The following is a 22,688-nucleotide window of genomic DNA, read 5'->3' on the forward strand; positions in this document are numbered from 1 at the left end:
AATAACTGTCGTGTTCTCATCCGTTATTTAAATAAAAAGTTAGTGCGAAATGCAGTCTCGGTTCTAGTAACTCATGTCTTTTTGCTTTTGTTTACTCGAGAGCTTTCATGTGTCTTGCAATGGCTGTTTCTCAAATAATAATACCAACAAAGATTTCAGTGTCGTCTAAGGAGAGTCCTGCAGAATCAAACTTAAGGCTCACCCCCTCGGTGCAGTGTTGCCCTTTAGGTCTTCCTCTGGCACCCATAAAGTCCACCTCTGCCCCCTTGGTCATGAGGTGGAGAGACAGGGTAGTTACCCTCCTTTGAAAAGCACATGGAGTTGAAGAAGGAAGTCTGAAGACGGGCATTCTTTCCCACTTCCTCTTTCAGCTCTACGTGCTTTCCAAGGCTCAGGTTGCGGCCACATTCACACCATATTTTTAAACTAGGGTTGCTGTACGTCTGGACATACCTAGAATACTGCAGTCAGAAGCAGTGTCTGGGTGAAAATCGTCAAAATGGGAAAATCAGGACATACAGCAGTGCTGTTTTTGCTATTTTTCCTTAAAAAGAGCTCAAAAACGTCTGTTTTGCGATTTTGCTCAAAAATCTCAACAGCTTTGGGCAAAACTAAAAAAAAATGCTCAACAAATTTTGTGTATGGATTTTCATTTTTTGATATACAGTGGAACCTCAGATTGAGGATGTAATCCGTGACGGAGGCACGTCCACAACCCGCAGCGTTCGCATCCTGAAGTGCCACGTCTGCGCAGGCGCAATTTGGTGCTTCTGCGCATGCGCGAGCGGTGAAACCCGGAAGTAACCCGTTCCGGTACTTCCGAGTTTCCCGCAGGCCGCAACCCGAAAACACGTAAGCTGAAGCGTCCGTAACGTGAGGTATGACTGTATGGCATACCTATGAAACCATTTTGCCACATTTGCATTCATTTAAAGTACTATGATGCCATTCTATATAGTCACAGCTTCCCTCAAAGAATTCTGGGTGCTGTCATTTGTTAAGGGTAGAGACAGATCCCTGGACAAGTTTTCTTTTATGCTGGCTAAACATTTGTTTTTCAGCAGACCACATACTTTACTTAGCAAAGTTCTGTCAGACCCCTTCCCTTCCCCAGGGCTACAACTGTTTTGCAGAAAGTTACGGCAACTTGGGCTTTCAGAGGATCTCCTGGGTGCTGTGGCTTTTCCAGTCGCCAAGGCCATCAATGCTCATCAATGGTTCCTCTTCATCTTGGAGAAGAGTGACTAGTGGGGTGCCACAGGGTTCTGTCTTGGGCAGAAACATCTTTATCAACAACTTGGATGATGGACTCAAGGGCATCCTGATCAAATTTGCAGATGACACCAAACTGGGAGGGGTGGCTAACACCCCAGAGGACAGGATCACACTTCAAAACGACCTTGACAGATTAGAGAACTGGGCCAAAACAAACAAGATGAACTTTAACAAGGAGAAATATAAAGTATTGCACTTGGGCAAAAAAAATGAGAGGCACAAATACAAGATGGGTGACACCTGGCTTGAGAGCAGTACATGTGAAAAGGATCTAGGAGTCTTGGTTGACCACAAACTTGACATGAGCCAACAGTGTGACGTGGCAGCTAAAAACGCCAATGCAATTCTGGGCTGCATCAATAGGAGTATAGCATCTAGATCAAGGGAAGTAATAGTGCCACTGTATTCTGCTCTGGTCAGACCTCACCTGGAGTACTCTGTCCAGTTCTGGGCACCACAGTTCAAGAAGGACACTGATGAACTGGAACGTGTCCAGAGGAGGGCAACCAAAATGGTCAAAGGCCTGGAAACGATGCCTTATGAGGAACGGCTAAGGGAGCTGGGCATGTTTAGCCTGGAGAAGAGGAGGTTAAGGGGTGATATGATAGCCATGTTCAAATATATAAAAGGATGTCACATAGAGGAGGGAGAAAGGTTGTTTTCTGCTGCTCCAGAGAAGCGGCCACGGAGCAATGGATCCAAACTACAAGAAAGAAGATTCCACCTAAACATTAGGAAGAACTTCCTGACAGTAAGAGCTGTTTGACAGTGGAATTTGCTGCCCAGGAGTGTGGTGGAGTCTCCTTCTTTGGAGGTCTTTAAGCAGAGGCTTGACAACCATATGTCAGGAGTGCTCTGATGGTGTTTCCTGCTTGGCAGGGGGTTTGACTCGATGGCCCTTGTGGTCTCTTCCAACTCTAGGATTCTATGTTAAAAACTAGGCTGTGGGACATAGACCACCAGGAACTAATCTCAGCTGTGGAAAAAGCATGTCCCCCTCTTTATTTTCGACTCCACGGAGCGCAGGAATTTAACCCTAATTATTTACAATTTTTGTTTAACCCGCAAAAAAGTAGGGCTTTTTCGCTGGCTAGGTTCCATTGTAATCCTTCTAACCTTTGGGGTAGGTTTGTGGGTATGGCAGGAGATAGGGTCTGGTGAAAATTCTAGCTCACATGGCCCTTAATTGCAAAATACATGATGCTCTCCACCAACAATTCTTAGACCACCTATGTATCCCAACATGGAAACCAGAGACAGAGGCTATATGCTTCTAATATTATAGGGGAGAGACCAGGAGCTCACCAAGACAGTAGCCAAGTTCCTCTATTTTCTGCTGTTTGAAGAATCGCTGTGTCATCTGATATGTTCACCCACAACTTAACAATGTTATCAACCAATAAATTTGTGTAGGTATATTCAAAACCTGCCAAGGAGTCCAGTTCATTTTGTAAATCCTCCTTAAATCGTGGTGCTCAGAATTGGATGGTAAAAGCTGTTCAACGGTGGAATGGACTCCGTCGGAAGTGTTGTGACGTGGGGTTTGTGATTTCAGCTCTCTTGACATATTATGCTGGAGGCAGTTCTCTAGTAACACTTCTTTATTAAAGCAACAAGACTAAAACCTGAGGAGGGGAGAGCTACATTTATAGGGACAGGGAACTAGCTAGAAAGGATACATTTTGGAGGGAACAATATCAGGCAATCACAGTCCTGCCTTTTGGAGGCAACCAATAAGACAGAGGATCCAAATACAGCAGCTTAAATGAACCAATAGTAGCTGTACCCTCTGGAACCAAAAGGCAGTTACTTTACCCTAATGCAATTACAGACAATAATAATACAGATATAAAATCCTTTGACTCAATACACAACAGGAAGTTGGTGGACTCTCCTTTCTTGGACGTTTTTAAGGTTGGAGGGCCACCTGTCGTGTATGATTCAGTTGTGATTCCTGCATCGCAAGGGGTTAGACTACAGGACCACTGAGCTCCCTTCCAGCTCTGCAATTCTGATTCTATGAAAACAGCATAATACCACTTTAAACAGTCATGGCTCCCCCTTACTAAATCTCTGTGGGAACCATATCCCTGGGAGAGTAAGAACAAATAATAATAGAATTGTAGAATTGGAAGGGACCCCAAAGGTCATGTATCCAGCAATGCAGGAGTAATTTTTCCCAGCCTGGGGGCTCGAACCCACAACCCTGAGATTAAAAGAGTCTCCTGTCCTGGAGAGCTGTTGCCAAGTCAGTGCAGACATCCTGAGGTAGGTGGACCAACAGTCCGACTTGGCCTAAGGTAGATTCAGAGCTGTCAACTTTCCCCTTTTCTTGCGAGGAATCCTATTCAGAATAAGGGAATGTCCCTTTTAAAAAAGGAAAACGTTGACAGCTATGGGTAGATTCCTAATGTCCCTGGTGCAGTTTTGAACCATGATGGGAAATCGATTCCTTCTCCCTCCAGCAGCAGTTCCCTGCTTGCCTCCTATTCTGCCTTTGTTGTTGTTGTTTAGTTGTGTGCGACTCTTTGTGACCCCCTGGACCAGAGCACGCCAGGCACTCCTGTCTTCCACTGCCTCCCGCAGTCTGGTCAGACTCATGCTGGTAGCTTCAAGAACACTGTCCCACCATCTCGTCCTCTCGTCTGTGGGAGCCATGCAATCACCTTCTCCTTGTGGCCTTCATCTTTCCCAACATCAGGGTCTTTTCCAGGGAGTCTTCTCTTCTCATGAGGTGGCCAAAGTACTGGAGCCTCAGCTTCAGGATCTGTCCTTCCAGTGAGCACTCAGTGCTGATTTCCTTCAGAATGGAGAGGTTTGATCTTCTTGCAGTCCATGGGACTCTCAAGAGTCTCCTCCAGCACCAGAATTCAAAAGCATCCATTCTTCGGCGATCAGCCTTCTTGATGGTCCAGCTCTCACTTCCATACATCACTACTGGGAAAACCAGAGCTTTAACTATATGCACCTTTGCGTATATTCTCTGCCTTTGGAAAGGGTTAAGAAAAAGGAGAAGATGGAGCCCAGCTTCCTAGAAAGGCTCCCGAGAAGGAGGGATGCCAAAAGGACCTTCCTGTGTTGTTATTGCTATTCTTCTTATTCTGCCTCCTTCTCTCCCTCCCTTCTAGGGATGCAGAGGCCTCCTTTGCTCAGAGACACACACACAGAGATCTTTGGGAAGGGCCAGAGGTGCTGCTTGCAGGGCGTGCTGGAGGGGTGAGTTAAAAGAAAGGGGGGGGGAGGCGGGTGGCTGTTTTTGGACAAAGGGAATATTTCATCTGCAAGGGATGGAGGAGTAGAAAGAGGGAGAAAAGGCATCTGAACAGGGGCCTGTAAGGAGCAGGGATGATGCTCTCTCACCCCGGTCCTTGCACGAGGTTGCAAGGATGTAGTCATTCTTAATATTATTGTTTGCATCTATTGCTCATGTTTGGGGAGTTGCGTCTAAAATAAACAGAATGAGAGGTAGAAACTCCACTGGGGTGCAAAGATTTATGATTACGGTTTGCTTTGGTTGTTTTTGTCAAAAAAGCAGGCAAACCACGACCACAAAGACATGGGAGATTCTCTTGTTTATTTCTTGTTGGGGGGGGGGGAGCACAGGAGCTTGACACAGGGAGGAAATGTGGCAACTCAGTGTTGTTCCCACAACACAGGTGGCAACTGTGCGGAGTGTGAATGTCAGGAGAAAATGTTTATTTTCCGTGCCTCTGGCTGCTGCAGATGAACACAGGAGCATGGTAAATGAAGAAAGGTGGCAACATAATGTTGATTCTGCAGTTCAGGTGGGGAAATTGGGGGAAGGGGTGTCAAGAAACAAATGTCCCCCTTGTTTATTTTCGGTGTCTCTGGCTGCTGTAATAGGTACAGGAGTGAGACGGGGTGGAAAGGTGGCAGCAATAATATTCACACACATTAGGAGGCAAAATTTAGAGGAGGGTGTCAGGAAAAAATGTCCCTTTGCTTAATTTCTGTGTCTCTCAGGCTGCACAGGAACATGGCAGAGGGAAGGAAGGTGGCGACCTAATGGTGTTTCTACCATTCTGGCAGCAATTTTTTTTTGTGGGGGTGTTGTCAGGGATGGTTGTAAGGGTTGCTGAATTATAAAGTTAGAAGCAACTTCAAGTGTTGTCTTGTCCAACCCTCCAATGCAGGATTATAATTTTTTGCACAACATGGGGCTCGAACCCACAACCTTGAGATTAAGGGTCTCATTCTCTACCGACTGAGCTATCCCAGGTTTTGGATCCTTTCAGCAGGAGCAAAATAAGAGTCTTCTCTAATGTGTACACAATGGAATAAGCCACACGTGTTTATTTAGCCATCTGCCTCTTCTAACTAAAGCAACCAGGAGGAGGGCGGGTTCTAATTTTAACATCAAATGCAGCTTGTAGGGAATTCTGCACAACTTTGCTTTCAGGGATTCTCTGAAATGAAAGAAATGGGGGGGTGCCTCCTGATGGAAGGTAAGTCTGTCTAAAGAGGAGTAAAGGTAAAGGGACCCCTGACCATTAGGTCCAGTTGTGGCCGACTGGGGTTGCGGCGCTCATCTAGCGTTATTGGCCGAGGGAGCCGGCGTACAGCTTCCGGGTCATGTGGCCAGCATGACTAAGCCACTTCTGGCGAACCAGAGCAGAGCACGGAAACGGCGTTTACCTTCCTGCCGGAGCAGTACCTATTTATCTACTTGCACTTTGACGTGCTTTCGAACTGCTAGGTTGGCAGGAGCAGGGACTGAGCAATGGGAGCTCACCCTGCCATGGGGATTCCAACTGCAGACCTTCTGACCAGCAAGTCCTAGGCTCTGTGGTTTAACCCATTATGTCCCAAATCCTTTGTCCATTACCAACTTGACCTGTTGTATACCACTCTAAAAGCAAGCTATACATTTTAGATAATAATTTAACATTATTTTCTCACAAATCTTTTTGAAATCTTGATATTTCACAACTGAAACCTTTATTTTTAACTATCTTAAATCATTTAGTTGGTTGCTTTTGAACTGCTAGGTTGGCAGGAGCAGGGACCAAGCAACGGGAGCTCACCCCGTCAGCAAGTCCTAGGCTCTGTGGTTTAACCCACAGCGCCACCCGCGTCTCTCTAAAGAGGGGTAGTCAGATGAAAAAATGGGCAGGGGTCCTGTGCCTTTAATAGTTGTATAGAAAAAAGAGCAATGGAGGATGGTCCTTGAGGCCCTAGGGCAAATGGGGCACTGCCCCACCAACCTCTGACTGACTCAACCTGCTTGCCTTCCTAGTTACATCCAGCCCAGGGAGGCGGCATTTTCCAAGATGGCGGACAAGACAGGTCTGATCCAGGAGCTCTTCATCCAATATGCTTATGTCTTCTTTTCTTTAGGGAGAAGCCTGTCCGCTGACTTGAGAATGAATCCACCTTCTGGGTGACCCGTCTCTATCCTCTAAAGATCTAGCCCTTCAGCCTTTCCTAAAGATTTTGCTTTTTACAGGGCCGAAGCAGCCTCCTTCTAGTTAAGAGGCACGGAGCAAATCTGTAGACCCAGCTCCGTTGAGGCGAAAGAGGCCTTTTCGATGTCTGGAGGGTCAGGGATGGCAACTGTAGGCTTCCAATTTCAGCCTTTATTTGCTCACGAGTTGCCTGCAGGAATTAAATTGGAAGAGGCAGAAGCACCAGATTATTCAATTGGAGAAGAACAAGGAGACAAAGGCCGCCATTTTGTGCAAGCTGGGACGGCCCAAGGCTTTTCCAAAGGTCCGCCACTGCTACAGATTAAACAGGAACCCGAGGAAGGTTTGGCCCAACACTGGGAAATCCAGTGGCATGACTTTTTGAGGGGCCTGCAGCTGCCTCAAGCAGGATGGCATAATCCGCAGCTTCGATGGTGCGATAAGGTCTCCATTGGAGAGCAAGCCCAAAGTGACCGGTGTCCTAGAGCGGAGAGGTTGACCCAGATCTCGCCAGATCTCAGCGCGGAAGTCCCAAAGAGCCTGCATGCCAGAGGGAGGGAAGATGCCAGGGTGGAAAGGGGAGCTGTCCCCGGTGACATTAGCGCCGAAATCCAGCGTAAACGCTTCAGACATTTCTGCTACCGGGAGATGGAGGGACCCCGAGAGATTTGCAGGCAGCTCCAGACGCTGTGCTGTCAGTGGCTGAAACCGGAGAAGCACACCAAGGAGCAGATGGTTGAGATGTTGGTCCTGGAGCAGTTCTTCGCCGTCCTGCCTCAGGAAATGCAGGGCTGGGTCAAGGCAGGGGGCGCAGAGAGCTGTGCTGAAGCGGTGGCCCTGGCAGAGGACTTCCTGCTGAGCCAGGAAGAGGATGAGCCTCAGGGATGGGAACGGAAGGTGAGGCCACCGAATATCCAAAGGGGCACTTATCATAATTTTTTATTTTTTTTTGCAGAGCAGTACAGTGGTACCTCAGGTTAAGAACTTAATTTGTTCTGGAGGTCCGTTCTTAAACTGAAACCGTTCTTAACCTGAAGCACCGCTTTAGCTAATGGGGCCTCCCACTGCTGCCGCTCAGTGCGATTTCTGTTCTCATCCTGAAGCAAAGTTCTTAACCCGAGGTACTATTTCTGGGTTAGCGGAGTTTGTAACCTGAAGCATCTGTAACCTGAGGTACCACTGTATACAAAAGGCCATCAAACTGACAAATTAAACAATCCAAGCAAAACATCAAAACCCATTAAATGGGATCCTGCTCACTCAGTACTCATGACATTTTCTGGCTGCCCATTTATTATCAACGGCAACAGAACCTGCCCTCTAAACTCCTCTAAAACAAGCTTTGCCAGCCCCGTGCCTTCTGGGTGTTGCTGGACTCCAACTCCCATCAGCCTTTGCGGCTAGCGTGGTCAGTGGTCTGGGATGATGGGAGTTGTAGTCCAGCAACATCTGGAGGTGCTTGCAGGTTTCCCCACTCCTGGCTAGAATAGCACTGTTTCCTTTTGGTGCTCCTTCTAATGTCTGTCACTCTGCCTTGAACAAGGGGTCCTTGCCCACAGGTATCTAGTAAGAACAGGATGCTGGACTAGATGGGCCAACTGGTCGGATCCAAAATACTCTTCTGATGCTCTTATGTCCTCTCTGTTGCTCCAGGTACCTGAGGAGGAAAAAAGGAAGACTGCTCTGGGTCTCCTCTCACCTTTGGTTATTCAGCCAGGACCTTTATGCAAGGAGGAGGAGGAGGAGAATGAAGATGCCAGTCTGCTTGGTAAGGAGTTATGGGATGGGTGAGACTTTACAAAAGCGGCTTGTTTACAAAGGTTTTGTTTCCTTCAGTCATGAATTCAAGGGGGCATAGACCTAGGTATATGTGTATAACATTAAACATAAACAACCTACATTTAAAGCTGCTTCATACCATCACGGCTTCCCCCAAAGGATCCTGGGAAGACCCCTATTCTGTTCCCAGAGCCACAATTCCCAGAGCAGTTTTACAATAATAAAAAGGTAAAGGGACCCCTGACCATTAGGTCCAGTCGTGGCCGACTCTGGGGTTGCGGCGCTCATCTCGCTTTACTGGCCAAGGGAGCCAGTGTACAGCTTCCAGGTCATGTGGCCAGCATGACTAAGCCACTTCTGGCGAACCAGAGCAGCGCACGGAAACGCCGTTTACCTTCCTGCTGGAGCGGTACCTATTTATCTACTTGCACTTTGATGTGCTTTCGAACTGCTAGGTTGCAGCAGCAGGGACCGAGCAACGGGAGCTCACCCTGTCGCGGGGATTCGAACCGCCGACCATCTGATCGGCAAGTCCTAGGCTCTGTGGTTTAACCCACAGCGCCACCCGCGTCCCTTAAACAATAATAGAATAATATAATTGTAGAATTAGAAGCGTGGAGACCTGAGAAATGTTTTGAATAAATGAAACGAATGTAATGGTGGCCTGTCTCCCCTTTTGCTTCTCCCATCCCTTCCTGCCTTGTAGCCAGTGGGACGCAGCGTCTGATTTCCTGTGGCTCATCTCGTCATCCTGCTCCGGAGCCAACTCAGGTGAGGCCCCAACATGGGAGTTGCGGCGGTTGGGGAGGGAAGGTGAGGAAGAGGGAATAGAGATGTAGTTGAGGTGGTTTGCCACGTGGTTAAGAATTTGCCGGATGTTGGATGTGCACACTTTTTTCTGGTTCGTACCTTGGGAGTCAGACGAAATCCATTCCAGAAGTCCGTTCGACTTCCAAAACGTTTGGGAACCAAATTACAGCTTCTGATTGGCTGCAGGAAGCTCCTACAGCTAATCAGAAGCCCCGGAAGCCCCATCAGACGTTCGGCTTCCAAAGTACGTTCGCAAACCAGAACACTCACTTCTGGATTTGTAGTGTTCGGGAGCCAAAACGTCCGAGTTCCAAGGCATTCGGGATCCAAGGTATGGCTCTATAGTCATACCTCGGGTTGAAGTAGCTTCAGGTTAAGCATTTTTGGGTTGCGCTCCACGGCGACCCAGAAGTAACGGAGCACGTTATTTCCGGGTTTCGCCGCTCGCACATGCGCAGACGCTCAAAATGATGTCACGTGCATGAGCGGAAGCAGCAAATCGCGACCCGTGCACGCGCAGACGTGGATTGCGTTTGCTTCAGGATGTGAACGGGGCTCCAGAACGGATCCCGTTCGCATCCAGAGGTACCCCTGTATTGCATTTATTTATCACTTTGCAGTAAAACAAATCTCAAAGCATCTTACTAGCCCTGATGCCCATGCTCTGCCTCCTGTCAGGGACTGGGCAGAGGAGGAATGGTGGAGACCGCCTTCCTATCCTGACACGGTGTCACTAGAAAGCATCCCAGAAACCTCCATCTCCCAGAACCCGGCGAGCGTTAAAAGTAGGAGAGCAAAGACCTCAAAGGCACATAGCAGCACCTGTGGAGGAGATGATGAGGATGACGAACAAGGAAGTGGGAGAGACTTCTAGGTGGAAGTCACAAACTATACCCACAAAGGAGGAATGGATTTGTAAATGAATATTTAATTTTGGCAAAATTAACTGCTATAATAAGAAATCAGTCGAATCAAAAATTAAAAAGGGAGTGGAAATGTTTTGATGAATATATGGCAAAATATTGCTCAAAAAAAAAAGATATGCTAATATGCCTAGATTAAAATGTGAAGTACTGGATGGAAGAATAATTAGTAAGGAAAGATAATAAGAATATGTAGATGATTTGAGAAGGTTGTAGAATGCAAAGATGATTGTAATTTGTATAACGTGGAGGAAATCGAGTGGGGGGCGGAGGGAAGTGGGAGGAAGGAGAAAAGAATATGATGGATTGAGGAAATAGAAATGTAAATGTAGAAATGGTGTTGGCTTTGGTATATCTGTATTGCAAAGTAATATGTGAAAACCAATAACATAATTTAAATTTTAAAAAAAGGAAGTGGGGGAGATGGGGGTGGGTGGAGATTTACTCAGGACAACGCCATTATCACAGAGGCTGGGTTCTATAGCCTCTCTCTGTAATATTGAAATAAAAAAGGACGGTAAGTAACTTTTCCTTGTCTTTATACTTTCCTGGGCAACCAGCTGGGAGCCACTGACAGCATCCTGACATCTCCACTGTAGGAATGCGTCTAAACATCAGTTCTGGGAAAACACAGGAGGGGAGGATGTTGTTGTGCTCAAGTCCCAAGTTCCACCCAGGATCTGATTCTTTCCAACCCTGCGCTCAGCGCCTGGGAAGACCCCAGCAGAGTCCCTTGGCACTGCAGTTCCCAGCTGACTGCCAGGAGCCTGGGAGGAGCCGTGCCAAGGGTCTTGGACTGGTGGGCGGGACAACCCACCTGTCAGCCACCTGACATCACAACGACATCAGGTGGGTTGTCCCACCCACCTGTCAAAGTTGGCCAATGGAGCGGGGTGGAGATTAATAAGGGTCTGTCCCATTGGGTCAAAACAGGTTCCCCACCTCTCTTGTAAACAAGGAGAATTCTTGCATCCTCCCTGGGAAAGTCGCTGTGGTGTAGTGGTTAGAGCATGGGTAGGCATACTAAGGCCAGATCCGGCCCAATCGCCTTCTAAATCCGGCCCAAGGATGGTCCAGGAATCGGCGTGTTTTTACATGATTGGAATGTGCCCTTTTATTTAAAATGCATCTCTGGGTTATTTGTGGGGCCTGCCTGGTGTTTCTACATGAGTAGAATGTGTGTTTTTACAGTGGTACCTCTGGGTAAGAACTTAATTTGTTCTGGAGGCCCTTCCTTAACCTGAAACTGTTCTTAACCTGAGGTACCACTTTAGCTAATGGGGCCTCCCACTGCCGCCGCGTCTGTAACCTGAAGCGTCTGTAACCTGAAGCGTCTGTAACCCGAGGTACTACTGTATTTAAAATGCATCTCTGGGTTATTTGTAGGGCATAGGAATTTGTTCATTTTTTTCCTTTCAAAGTATAGTCTGGCCGCCCACCAAGGTCTGAGGGACAGTGGCTGAAAATGTTTGCTGACCCCTGAGTTAGAGTGTCGGACTAGAACCTGGGTAATCCCAGCCATGAACCTCACTGGGCGACTTTGGGCCTGTCACTGTCTCTTAGCCTAACCCACCTTACAGGGTTGTTGAGATGATAACCCCCCTCTATGGCTGGGGGTTGGACTAAATGACACCTGGGATCCCCTTCCAACTCTATAATTATATGATAACAACAGGAGATGAGCTGGGGTGTGTGTGTGAACCAATTACATCCCCTTGAGTTCCTGCGGGGATATAAAGGCAATAAATAATAATAAATAATAATAGACGTCAAGCGTTGAGGAAGCAACATTTTCCTTATTTCAGGGACCGTTGGCCTTCGAGGAGGTGGCGGTTTACTTTGCAGAGGAAGAATGGGCCTTGCTGGATCCGGACCAAAGACTTCTGTACAAGGAGGTCACGTTGGAGAATTATGGGAATATGGCCTCCTTGGGTAAGAATCTGCTCTGAAGTAACCTGTAAGGGAGCAAGGGGGAGGGAAAAAGCAGCTTGTGTCTTCCATGTATGTCAGCCACGACTATTTATCAGGGGCAGTCTCCTCTTTAAAAATAGAATTGACCCTAGTACAGTCGTACATTGGAAATCGAACGGAATCCGTTCTGGAAGTCCGTTCGACTTCCAGAACGTTTGTAAACAAAGCGCAGGTTTTGATTGGCTGCAGGAAGCTCCTGCAGCCAATTGGAAGCCGTGGAAGGCCCGTCGGACGTTCGGCTTCTAAAAATAGTTCACAAACCGGAACACTCACTTCCGCGTTGGCGGCGTTTGGGAATCAAAACGCTCGATAACTAAGCTGTTTGGAAACCAAGGTACGGCTGCATGTCCCTTCCGTTTCTTAGCTTACAAGTGGAACCTGCGATAAAATGTTGCAGCAGAGTAGACTTCAGTTTGGAATTCTGGCTGGCTGCACCCTTTTTTCTCTCATTTGATTTCCCCTTCTGCTCAGCTTTCCACTCTGTCCTCCAACATATACTGAAAGATAGGAGACCGTTGGAGGGTTTTGGTATATAGTCAGATGAGCAGCATATAAATAATAAAAGTATTAATTCTCACAGAGCTACAAGTCCCAGAATTCCCTGGTAGAGAGGGACTGGTTGTTAAGCTACTCTGGGAATTGCAGTTCTGCAGTGGCATGTTTTTAAGTGTTCCTTCAACTTTTTTAGAAACAGGGAAATATTTCCCCGTAGATAGAAAAGTAGCAGGTCAAGGACGTGTTTTTCTAACTTAGATGACTTGAGATGACAGAAATCACTCCTTAACTTCCTATGTTTTCTTCCCTTCTGTAAAGGACTTTTGATTCCCAAACCAGACCCCGTCCCCTGGCCGGAAGGAAAGGAAGATTTATTCACTCAAGACCCTGAGGAAACAGGAAAAGGAGGTTTTGCAGGTAACTGCTCACCTGTGTGATGGGACCATTCATGCCTAAATTTTTTTATAATCCCCTCAAATGGCTGGTGAGGTTGCCAAAATTTATTCTCATGCGCACTGTGTTGTTTAGTCGTTTAGTCGTGTCCGACTCTTTGTGACCCCCTGGACCAGAGCATGCCAGGCACTCCTGTCTTCCACTGCCTCCCGCAGTTTGGTCAAACTCATGCTGGTAGCTTCGAGAACACTGTCCAACCATCTCGTCCTCTGTTGTCCCCTTCTCCTTGTGCCCTCCATCTTTCCCAACATCAGGGTCTTTTCCAGGGAGTCTTCTCTTCTCATGAGGTGGCCAAAGTCTTGGAGCCTCAGCTTCAGGATCTGTCCTTCCAGTGAGCACTCAGGGCTGATTTCCTTCAGAATGGAGAGCTTTGATCTTCTTGCAGTCCATGGGACTCTCAAGAGTCTCCTCCAGCACCATAATTCAAAAGCATCAATCATGTGCACTATATATAGATCTAAATAATATTTATATTTAAAAAACACACCCAAACAATTTGAGGAGTTATTTTATAATTCCAAAGAGTTCAGAAATTGTTTTGGCTGATTTTGCAAGTGATGTCCTCACTCAGAATTGTATTTGCCATCACCAAAACAAGACAAGCACATCTTTCAGTGCAACAAAATGAGACTGTGGAGTTTTCTGGGACTCCTGCCCAGGTGATTGGAGTGACTGTACCCTTTTGGTTCTGTGAGTGAGACATAGCTCCGGGACGATAAGCATACAGAGTACCGTAGGTCCATCTCCACTCAAAGTATCCCAAGGAGCAGGACTAGAAAAAGGCCTCTGCCTGCAACACTGGATTGCAGTACAGTTGGCAGTTAGAACTGGGTGGCCAAATGGTCTAATCCACATAGGGTATCTTCCTATGTTCCTAGGCCTTTGAGGAATCCCCTGTAGTTCAGTGACAGAGCTAGGGATGAGGGAGAAATTATATTCTCTCGTACTTTCTGAAGCAATACATGAACTGAAACACAGATATCTTTCTAAATTTGCACCTCCCCAAATTTTGCAGTGGAGTTCTCTGACCAAGTAAGCTGTACAAAAAATTGCATATACAGTGGTACCTCAGGTTAAGTATTTAATTTGTTCCAGAGGTCCATTCTTAACCTGAAACTGTTCTTAACCTGAAGCACCACTTTAGCTAATGGAGCCTTCTGCTGCTGCTGCACTGCTGGAGCCTGATTTCTGTTCTTATCCTGAAGCAAAGTTCTTAACCTGAAGCACTATTTCTGGGTTAGCAGAGTCTGTAACCTGAAGCGTATGTAACCTGAAGGGTATGTAACCTGATGTACCACTGTACTAAAGAGTGCAGGAAGATGATCCCCTCAAGATTCATTGTTTTTAAGTTTGACCCTGGGCTGTGTATGCATAATAAGAAATAATAATAATAATAATAATAATAATAATAATAATAATAATAATAATAATTTATACCCCGCCCATCTGGCTGGGTTTCCCCAGCCACTCTGGGCGGCTTCCAACCAAATATTAAAAACACAATACAGCATTAAACATTAAAAACTTCCCTAAACAGGGCTGCCTTCTTACTTTTAAAAGACAAGATAGTTGCTTATTTCCTTAAACTCTGATGGGAGGGCGTCCCACAGGGCAGGCGCCACTGCTAAGAAGGCCCTCTACCTTGTAACCTCACTTCTTGCAGTGAGGGAGCCACCAGAAGGCCCTCGGTGCTGGACCTTTTAAAGCATATTAGAAGCACATTATTTCCTTTTAAGAATTGTGGGTGGTACTGCAGTTGACCCCTCACATTTTGTGGGAAATAATGTGCTTTGAAGGTCTTGCCAACGGCAAGGGGGTTCTTTCCCCCCCAGGGGTTTGGAAATAAATGTGTGATATAAGTGGTGAAGAAGTCTTAAGATTTATTAAACAGCAGGAAAATCATTCGGAAGAGTAACAACATACCAAGCAAGCCGATGGCGACACCTCCCTTCAGCTGCAAAGAGACAGAGAGGCCTCAAGCTGGCCAATGGGTCGCACAAAATCTGATGGCAGCCTTCCGGCCTACATCCAAAGCTCAACTCTCTAGGTCAAATGTTAGGGCTTATATCCATGAGGTGCAATTCCTAAATTACCTGCACTGGGCACCAGGGATCTCATGATCTGGGCTGGCGGGCAAACAGGATATTGGGACCCTCCCCGTGTACTGCAGTACAGGGAACAATGTACTATGTACAGGGAACCAGTGGCGTAGCATGGGGGGTGTAGGGGGGGCCGGCCGCACCGGGCACAACATCTGGGGGGGGGGGCGCTCGCCGCCTCCGGAGTCACTGAAGAGCCTCGGGCGCAGGCTGTAGCAGAGCCCCATGTCTCGCGGAACCGATGAGCTGTGCGCGCGTCCGGGCTGAAGGCATCCGGCAGGCAGCGGCTCTCAGCGCTCGCCACGGTCCCCGCGCGTCAGGGCCGCAGAGGGCGCGCCAAGCAGCCCCTCCTCACAGCCCCGCCGCCACCGCTGCAGCTGCAGCTGCTGGGCCATGTTGCATTTTCCTCGCCTCTCTGCCCTCCTCCTCCTCCGGGCAAGCAGCGTCGTTTGGGCGGCAGCGCCAGCGGCAACTCGCCTCAGATCACCTGACACGGACCCGCTGCTGCCGCCATGGCTACCTTACCGTAAATACCCCAGCCCAGGCAGCAGCAAGAAGAAGCTGGCAGCGGCGGCAGGTTAGGGGTTAGGGGCGCAAATTACTTGCCTTGCCCCGGGTGCTGACAACCCACGCTACTCCGCTGCAGGGAACAATCCCATGAATTAGGAATTGAGGCTTGGAAAGCAGATAGTTCAACACAATTCAGCATTAACCACTGTCAGGCTTAGGAGAGCAGTGAAGGCCTGCTTCTATGAAAGGCCACACACAATGGTGGACATCATCATCACCACAATTTATTACTTATACCCCACTCATCTGGTTGGGCTTGCCCAGCCACTCTGGACGGCTCCCAACAGAATATTAAAAAGACGGTAAAACATCAGACATAAAAAACTTCCCTAAACAGGGTTGCCTTCAGAAACAGTTGTGCCAGGCCACTTACACCTCCCCGGGTTACAACAGTGTTTCCCAAATGTGGATTTCCTGTTGTTTTTGGACTACAATTCCCATCACCCCTGACCATGGAGCCTGCTAGCTAGGGATGATGGGAGTTGTAGTCCAAAACAACAGGACATCCACATTTGGGAAACCCTGGGGACTCAGCTGGATTGGTAAAGAAAAAAGCCTTTTATATGTGTTGTATATGCAGTATAACACCATGACACCAGATGACGTTGTTGAGTCCCGTCTTTCCCAACCCAATTTCCCTGTATGAGTTGACAACGTGTTTAACTGAAACGCTTCTTTGATGTCTCTAGATCCAGCCAGGGTTACAATATACTTTCCGGTGTTTCCACTACCGTATGGGTTGTGCACAGTCTAGAACCCTCTCTGTTTTCTGAAGTTTCTTCTCTTTTCTAAAAGAGGGACTCCTATTTCCCTCCTGGTCTTTCTCTTTCCCTGCGTCACAGCTGCAAATGAGATCAAAGAAGAACCTCCTCCGGTAGAAAGGATCCCACATCTGGAAGACGCGCCCCAAGTTTTCCCAGGGGGGTCTCAGGATGACATTTTCCTGGCAGCCGAGTACTGTGAAAGTAAGTATTCAAAAGGAAGGAGCGCCACAGCTCAGGGGGTGTTTGTTGGGTTAGGGCCTCCTCTGGGTTGTTTTTCTCCCAGTATGTTTCCGAGCACAATTAAAAGTGTTGGTGCTGACCTTTAAAGCCCTAAACAGCCTCGGTCCAGTATACCTGAAGGAGCGTCTCCACTCCCATCGTTCAGCCTGGACACTGAGGTCCAGCTCCGAGGGCCTTCTGGCAGTTCCCTCGCTGCGAGAAGCAAGGTTACAGGGAACCAGACAAAGAGCCTTTTCTGTGGCACCCGCCCTGTGGAACGCCCTCCCTTCAGATGTGAAGGAAATAAGCAGCTATCTTCTCTTTAAAAGACATCTGAAGGCAGCCTTGTTTAGGGAAGTTTTTAATATTTAATGCTGTATTGTTTTTAACACTTGATTGGGAGCCGCCCAACATGGCTGGGTGGGTGGAGTATAAATAAATTATTATTATTATTATTATTATTATTATTATTATTATTATTACTTCTAAAGTTTTTCTCTCTGTGTGTCTACACCTCACTAAACCTTGGAGTTCCCCTGAGCCTAATATCATGCGTGTAAATCGTGCTGTTTTGTCTTAAAAAGCAGCAACACTCACAACCCAAACCTCAGAGTTTGAGAAGAAATGTTCCAGTCAGACGCAATGGGCTTCATCCTATCAGCTCAAAACTCTTGCCATCTTTGTTTTGAAGCATTACGATGGAGTCCATTGTTCTGCCCCTATGGTACTTTCTGTTTTCCTCCTCTCCTGTCAGATGGAGTGATATCACGGCCTGTGTCTTCTTGTCTCTCTAATCTCTTCAGGCGACGGCACTGCCAGTGAGAGCGAGATGGGCAGGATGCATCAAGATGGCCCTAGGTCAGCCAGTTCTGACGGGAGGTTCCTGGGGGTTTCCCTCAGGGACGTTTCTGTGAAGTCCAATGCCTTCGATCAGGGCTACAAGTCCAACAGGCAGCAGTGGCAGCGGGCTGTGAAGATGTGGGGCATCTCCATTCAGGAGGTGGAAACCGCCATGGCTGATAACGCCGGCGCGATCGGCGCAGGAGAGGAGTGCCACATGTGCCGCAAATGCGGGCAGGCGTTTGAGCACCAATCGGGGCTCATCGTGCACCAGATGATCCACACAGCTGAGAGGCCCTACGAGTGCCTCGAGTGCGGGAAGAGCTTCTGCCAGAGGGAGAACCTTCTTGCACACCAGAGAATCCACTTGGGGGAGAGGCCTTACGAGTGCCCGCAGTGCGGGAAGAGCTTCAGCACGCGGTCGCATCTTATCACCCACCAGAGAATCCACACAGGCGAGAAGCCGTACGAGTGTCTGCACTGCGCAAAGAGCTTCAGCAACAAGTCCTCGCTCGTCACCCACCAGAGAATCCACACGGGCGAGAAGCCTTACGAGTGTCCGCAGTGCAGGAAGAGCTTCTGCCAGAGCGGGCAGCTGATCCGACACCAGAGAATCCACACAGGAGAGAAGCCCTACGCTTGCCTACAGTGTGGGAAATGTTTCTGCCAGAGAGGACAGCTGATAAGACACCAGAGGATGCACACGGGCGAGAAGCCTTACGAGTGCCTTCAGTGCGGGAAAAACTTCAGCAGGAAGTCATACCTTGACATTCACCTGCGGATGCACACAGGAGAGAAGCCTTACGGGTGCCCCGAGTGCGGGAAAAGCTTCTGCCAGAGTGCCCAGTTGATCCGGCACCAGCGAATCCACACAGGGGAGAAGCCATTCGCGTGTTCTGAGTGTGGGAAAAGCTTCTTCCAGAAGGAGAAGCTGGTAAGACATCAGAGAACCCATGCGGAATCAAAACCGCATGAATGCTCAAAGTGCCAAAAAACCTTCCCCCAGAAAGATAAGCTCATTCATCATCAGAAAACCCACGCAGGGCTTGACACCTTATGAATGTTTCCTTTTTAAAAAAAACAAAAACCTGCTCCCAAAGTGTAATAAGTTTTGGGCAAAATGCATCACATTTCAGAATCATTCGAGACCGATGTTGGAGAAGGTTTCTGCTGTAATTTGGGGCTTACCAAATATAAGGATAAATACAGAAGAGAGAAACAGAGTCTTGCTGGATCAAACCAGGCCTGCTGTCTACTCTTGAAATTGAGGCATTGAGGTGATGACAGTCGCCATTTGAATCCTCTTGGTTGGTTGGGAGAACATTCTTACACATCGGAGAATCCACACAGAAAAGGGCCCTTTCTGAAGCAGCTTGGAACAAGGGGCAGATTTTCCTCAGTGGTGCCATGAAGTAACTTTGGTCTCCGGACGTCATAGACATCCCTCCTCCATTTCTTAGATGGGAACGTGAATTTACTTCAAAATACAGTGAGCCATCCCTGCTGAGTTCGGGGGGCCTCTGGCCCTTCGAGCTGTATGGCACCTTGGATTCCTCCCCATGGGACAGAACTCCTTTTCACATTAAAACAAAAAGCAGCTGAAAATAAGTGTAAAATGTCACTTAGGACGTAGACATTTGCAGGTTGGATGTGTAAAGTATAGACGTATTTCTCCTGTTGTCATCCCCCTCCCTCACATCAGGTATCTCTCCCACAATCTCCTCTTCCGTTATCTTTTATTTGCACAAAATCTAGTCCAGCATCCTGTTTTCACAGTGGCCAACCAGATACCTTGGTGTGGGGTTGGGGACACAAGCTTTTGCATTATGGCGAACCAACATAGGGCAACCACTCACCCAACAGTTACTGGATTTCAGCAGGAAGCTCTGGGTGCCTGTGCAAAATGGGAGCAAAGCAGTTTGCCCTTTTTCAGGTGCAAGGAGTACTGAAAGCGGGTTGTGTCCGCTCCCCTCTCCCCCAATACATTTGCGGAAGGAAACGAGTCCACGCTGTGGTTAGGGTTAAGTTCAAGAGCCCATGTTGATCGAAGGAAGGTGATTATGTTGGAGGGACGTGATCAATCAGGCAGAGGGTCTCCCCTGCGAATCAAAAGCAAACCAGCCGGCATTTTAAAATGCTGTCAAAACCAGGGCCGCAAAAAGCCACAAAGCAGACAGTTCCAACTGCAATGCATGAAAATATACAATTGTGGTCAGACACTAGCAGCTTGCTTAAAACGGTTATTCCCCATGCTTACCTTTACACCTAATTCGCAGGTGTTGAGGTCCTCTCCCTCCTGCCTTCATCCAAACTTTTCCTTAGACAAGCAGAAACAGAGGAGGGACAAGGCCTTTGTAGCTAAAAGTCCTTTCTCATGAAGGTCCTTTAATGACATCTGGAGAATCCAGTAACTGTCTCAGATTAGGCCTGCCTCTTTCAATGTTGGGGGAAGCCTGTCCCAGCTTGTTGTATTCGCGTTGTCCTGATTTTTGTCACTATATCATTGTTTTTCCTCATTAGCTGTACCGTGCTTCTGAATTCTGCCTTTGAATCGGCGTTGTTCTTTGGTTCTGGATAAGAACACACAGTCCTTTTTCTCTGAGGGGGCGCAGGGGTATGCATACCCCTAAACATTTTGTGAATCTTTGTACTTTTGCCCATTTACTGTATTCATTTCCCCCGATTTGAACTATAAAATCGTGGTTTTCCCGAGTCAAAATGAGAGTACCCCTATACATTTTTTTAAAGAAAAAAAGCACTGAGAACAGATATTCCAATTCTTACAAAAACTAAAAGCTGTTCCATCAGGTGACATCTGCTTACACCAGGGGTCAGCAACGTTTTTTGAGGTGGGGCTGGTCCACTCCCCAGCAGACCTCTCAGTGGGCCAGAGGGTGCTCGTGCGTACGTTCAAGCTATTTCCGGCGCTCTTCCAGGTCAGAAGAGCGCTGGAAATAGCGTGTGCGTATACGCATGGGCGTACCTCTGTCCCAGAAGTGCGCCGGAAATAGAGTGTGCAGGCACTCCCATACGCGTGCACACACGCTTTTTCTGGTGCACTTCCAGGACGGAGGAACACCCGTGTGCATGCTCACATGCTATTTCCAGCGCTCTTCCAACCCAGAAGTCAGTCCCCACAGCGAGAGAAAAAATGGTGCCGTGAGGGAAAAAAGCATGGAATAAAGGATGGAATCCCCATGCCAATCCATGGAACGGCCATGGGCCGGTTCTAGGAAGCTCATGGGCTGGAACCCATGGGCCTTAGGTTGCTGGCCTCTGGCTTACACCATCCTCTCTCTCTCTCTCTCTCTCTCTCTCTCTCACACACACACACACACACACACGCCTACCCTACTGTGGGAAAGCCTGGGTGAGTGACACCATAATGAATTGAAGATGTATTCCGCTCAGCCCTGTGTTTGTTTGTGTGTGATGTTTACTTTTGGGTTGGTTTGTTCTAACAGCCGGTTGGTGCGATGGCATTTTGTTCCTTAATAAATTATCTCAAATGAGCTTCAAGGAAATGTCCAGAATTTAATTATGGAAAAGGCACTCATCTTCAAGTGGAATACAGCACAAGAGAATAAAACCAGGAAAAGGAGCCATTATAAATTATTTAAAACCTCAATAAATAATCCTCAGTTCTTTCACCAGCTGCCCAGACACCAAGCAAAACGTCCCTGCTTAACAAGAACGTTTTATTGTCACCCGAGGAAGAAAGCTTATTTCACATAACAAATCCTGGCCTCTGTTCAGACTGTATTGCTGCACCAAGTTCAGGAGTAAACCCTGCTTTCTCTTCTCTCTGTCTCTCTCCCCCAACAGATAATGCCAGGAGGAAACATTTCTGACCAGACTGACTTCCGCTTTGCCCTCCAGTCTCAAGCCCATAATGCATGTGCACCAAGTTTAGTACTTGAAAATCACAGCACCATTGATCTTTAGGAGCATATTGTTTAAACAGGCCCATTTTTGCAGGCGGACCCCAAACTCTACTACAAGGGTTCCCAAACTGTGGTCTGTGGTGGTTTGTATGAAATATTGATTTTAATTGTATTTCTGGTGTATCAAGAAATGGAGGGTACATTTCATCATATGTGGTGGACATGTAAATCAGCAAAGGATTTATGGGAGATGATCTATAACAATATAGATTATATATAATGAAATGGAGGGGGGTGTTTTAAAGGACTTATATAAAAAGACCAGAAATCTCCTTATTAGGAATATTAGGATGTCCTCACAGATCAAAATGATTTGTTACTTGACGCAATCACAGCAGCCCAAATGATATATGCTCGGAAATGGACAGAGGGAACAACGCCAACGAAGGAGGAATGGCAAATGAAATTGATGGAACGTGTGGAATTAGCAAATATGAATTATAGAAGAGACCAGGAAGGTGAAGTATTTAAGGAGGAGTGAAAAATGTTTGCAGAATATCTGAAAAATCATGTCAAACAGGTTAAGCAGGGTTGGAGTAAATTCAGCAGTTTAAAGTATATGAAGATGTAATGCGGAGGGAGAGGGGAAATTATGGAGTAATAAGAATATGCAGTTGCAATGCGTTAATATCTAGAACCATGAAAGGGGGGAAGAGAAGTCAGTGACTATGACAGTAAATTGAGCGGAATATGAAAACTTGTAATGGAAAGAGAGAGAGAATGAGAATGCAGTGCCAGGGCTCTGGCATTATACTAGAGCCCTTCCTCCATCCTCCTGAATCTAGTTCTTCTTTTGTTTGTTACTTTGTCTTCCCTTGTGCCATGGAATTCCAATTGTATTACCAATAAAATGTAATATGAGAAATAAGATTCAATAGAAGAAATAGAAGAAGAAATAAACATGCAATTAAACAAACATGCAGCATCTACCACAGTGCATTACAGTTGCTACAACAGATGGAAAAGGCATTAAGTGGTCCACCAAGGCCACCAGCAATTTTCGTGTGATCTGGTTTCAAGTGACACAACTGTGTGAATCTGGATAAGGCAGATTCCTATGTTCCTTTGTTCTGAGGTTTCTACAGTGCCGGGTTCAGAAACAAACCCTGTCTTCCCCTTT

General features: G+C 47.2%; 4 protein-coding genes across 9 annotated transcripts in view; 3 read left to right on the top strand and 1 right to left on the bottom strand.

The window, feature by feature from the left end:
* Positions 1-22,688, top strand: part of LOC310837528 (uncharacterized protein) — a 331,410-nt gene that overhangs the window by 268,357 nt on the left and 40,365 nt on the right. The window lies entirely within an intron of this gene.
* The window catches only part of LOC310837236 (uncharacterized protein), a 501,393-nt gene that overhangs the window by 115,339 nt on the left and 363,366 nt on the right, over positions 1-22,688 (bottom strand). The gene's annotated exons all lie outside the window — the stretch shown is intronic.
* LOC310837598 (uncharacterized protein) overlaps positions 1-22,688 on the top strand; it is a 202,246-nt gene that overhangs the window by 19,575 nt on the left and 159,983 nt on the right. The window lies entirely within an intron of this gene.
* On the top strand, positions 3,966-22,484 carry LOC310837299 (uncharacterized protein). Of its 2 annotated transcripts, XM_083723637.1 has the most exons (8): positions 3,967-4,491; positions 6,634-7,598; positions 8,355-8,469; positions 9,187-9,251; positions 12,019-12,145; positions 12,998-13,096; positions 16,644-16,766; positions 17,588-22,484. In XM_083723637.1, the coding sequence occupies exons 2-8, from the start codon at positions 6,825-6,827 to the stop codon at positions 18,682-18,684; spliced, it is 2,400 nt and encodes a 799-aa protein (XP_083579763.1). In that variant the 5' UTR covers positions 3,967-4,491; positions 6,634-6,824; the 3' UTR covers positions 18,685-22,484. The 2 variants fall into 2 exon arrangements, with proteins under 2 accessions (XP_083579764.1, XP_083579763.1); XM_083723638.1 differs by lacking the exon at positions 16,644-16,766 and having other exon boundaries at positions 3,966-4,491.

This window comes from Podarcis gaigeae (assembly GCF_964106915.1).
Source record: "Podarcis gaigeae genome assembly, chromosome: 2".
Taxonomy (NCBI): domain Eukaryota; kingdom Metazoa; phylum Chordata; class Lepidosauria; order Squamata; family Lacertidae; genus Podarcis; species Podarcis gaigeae.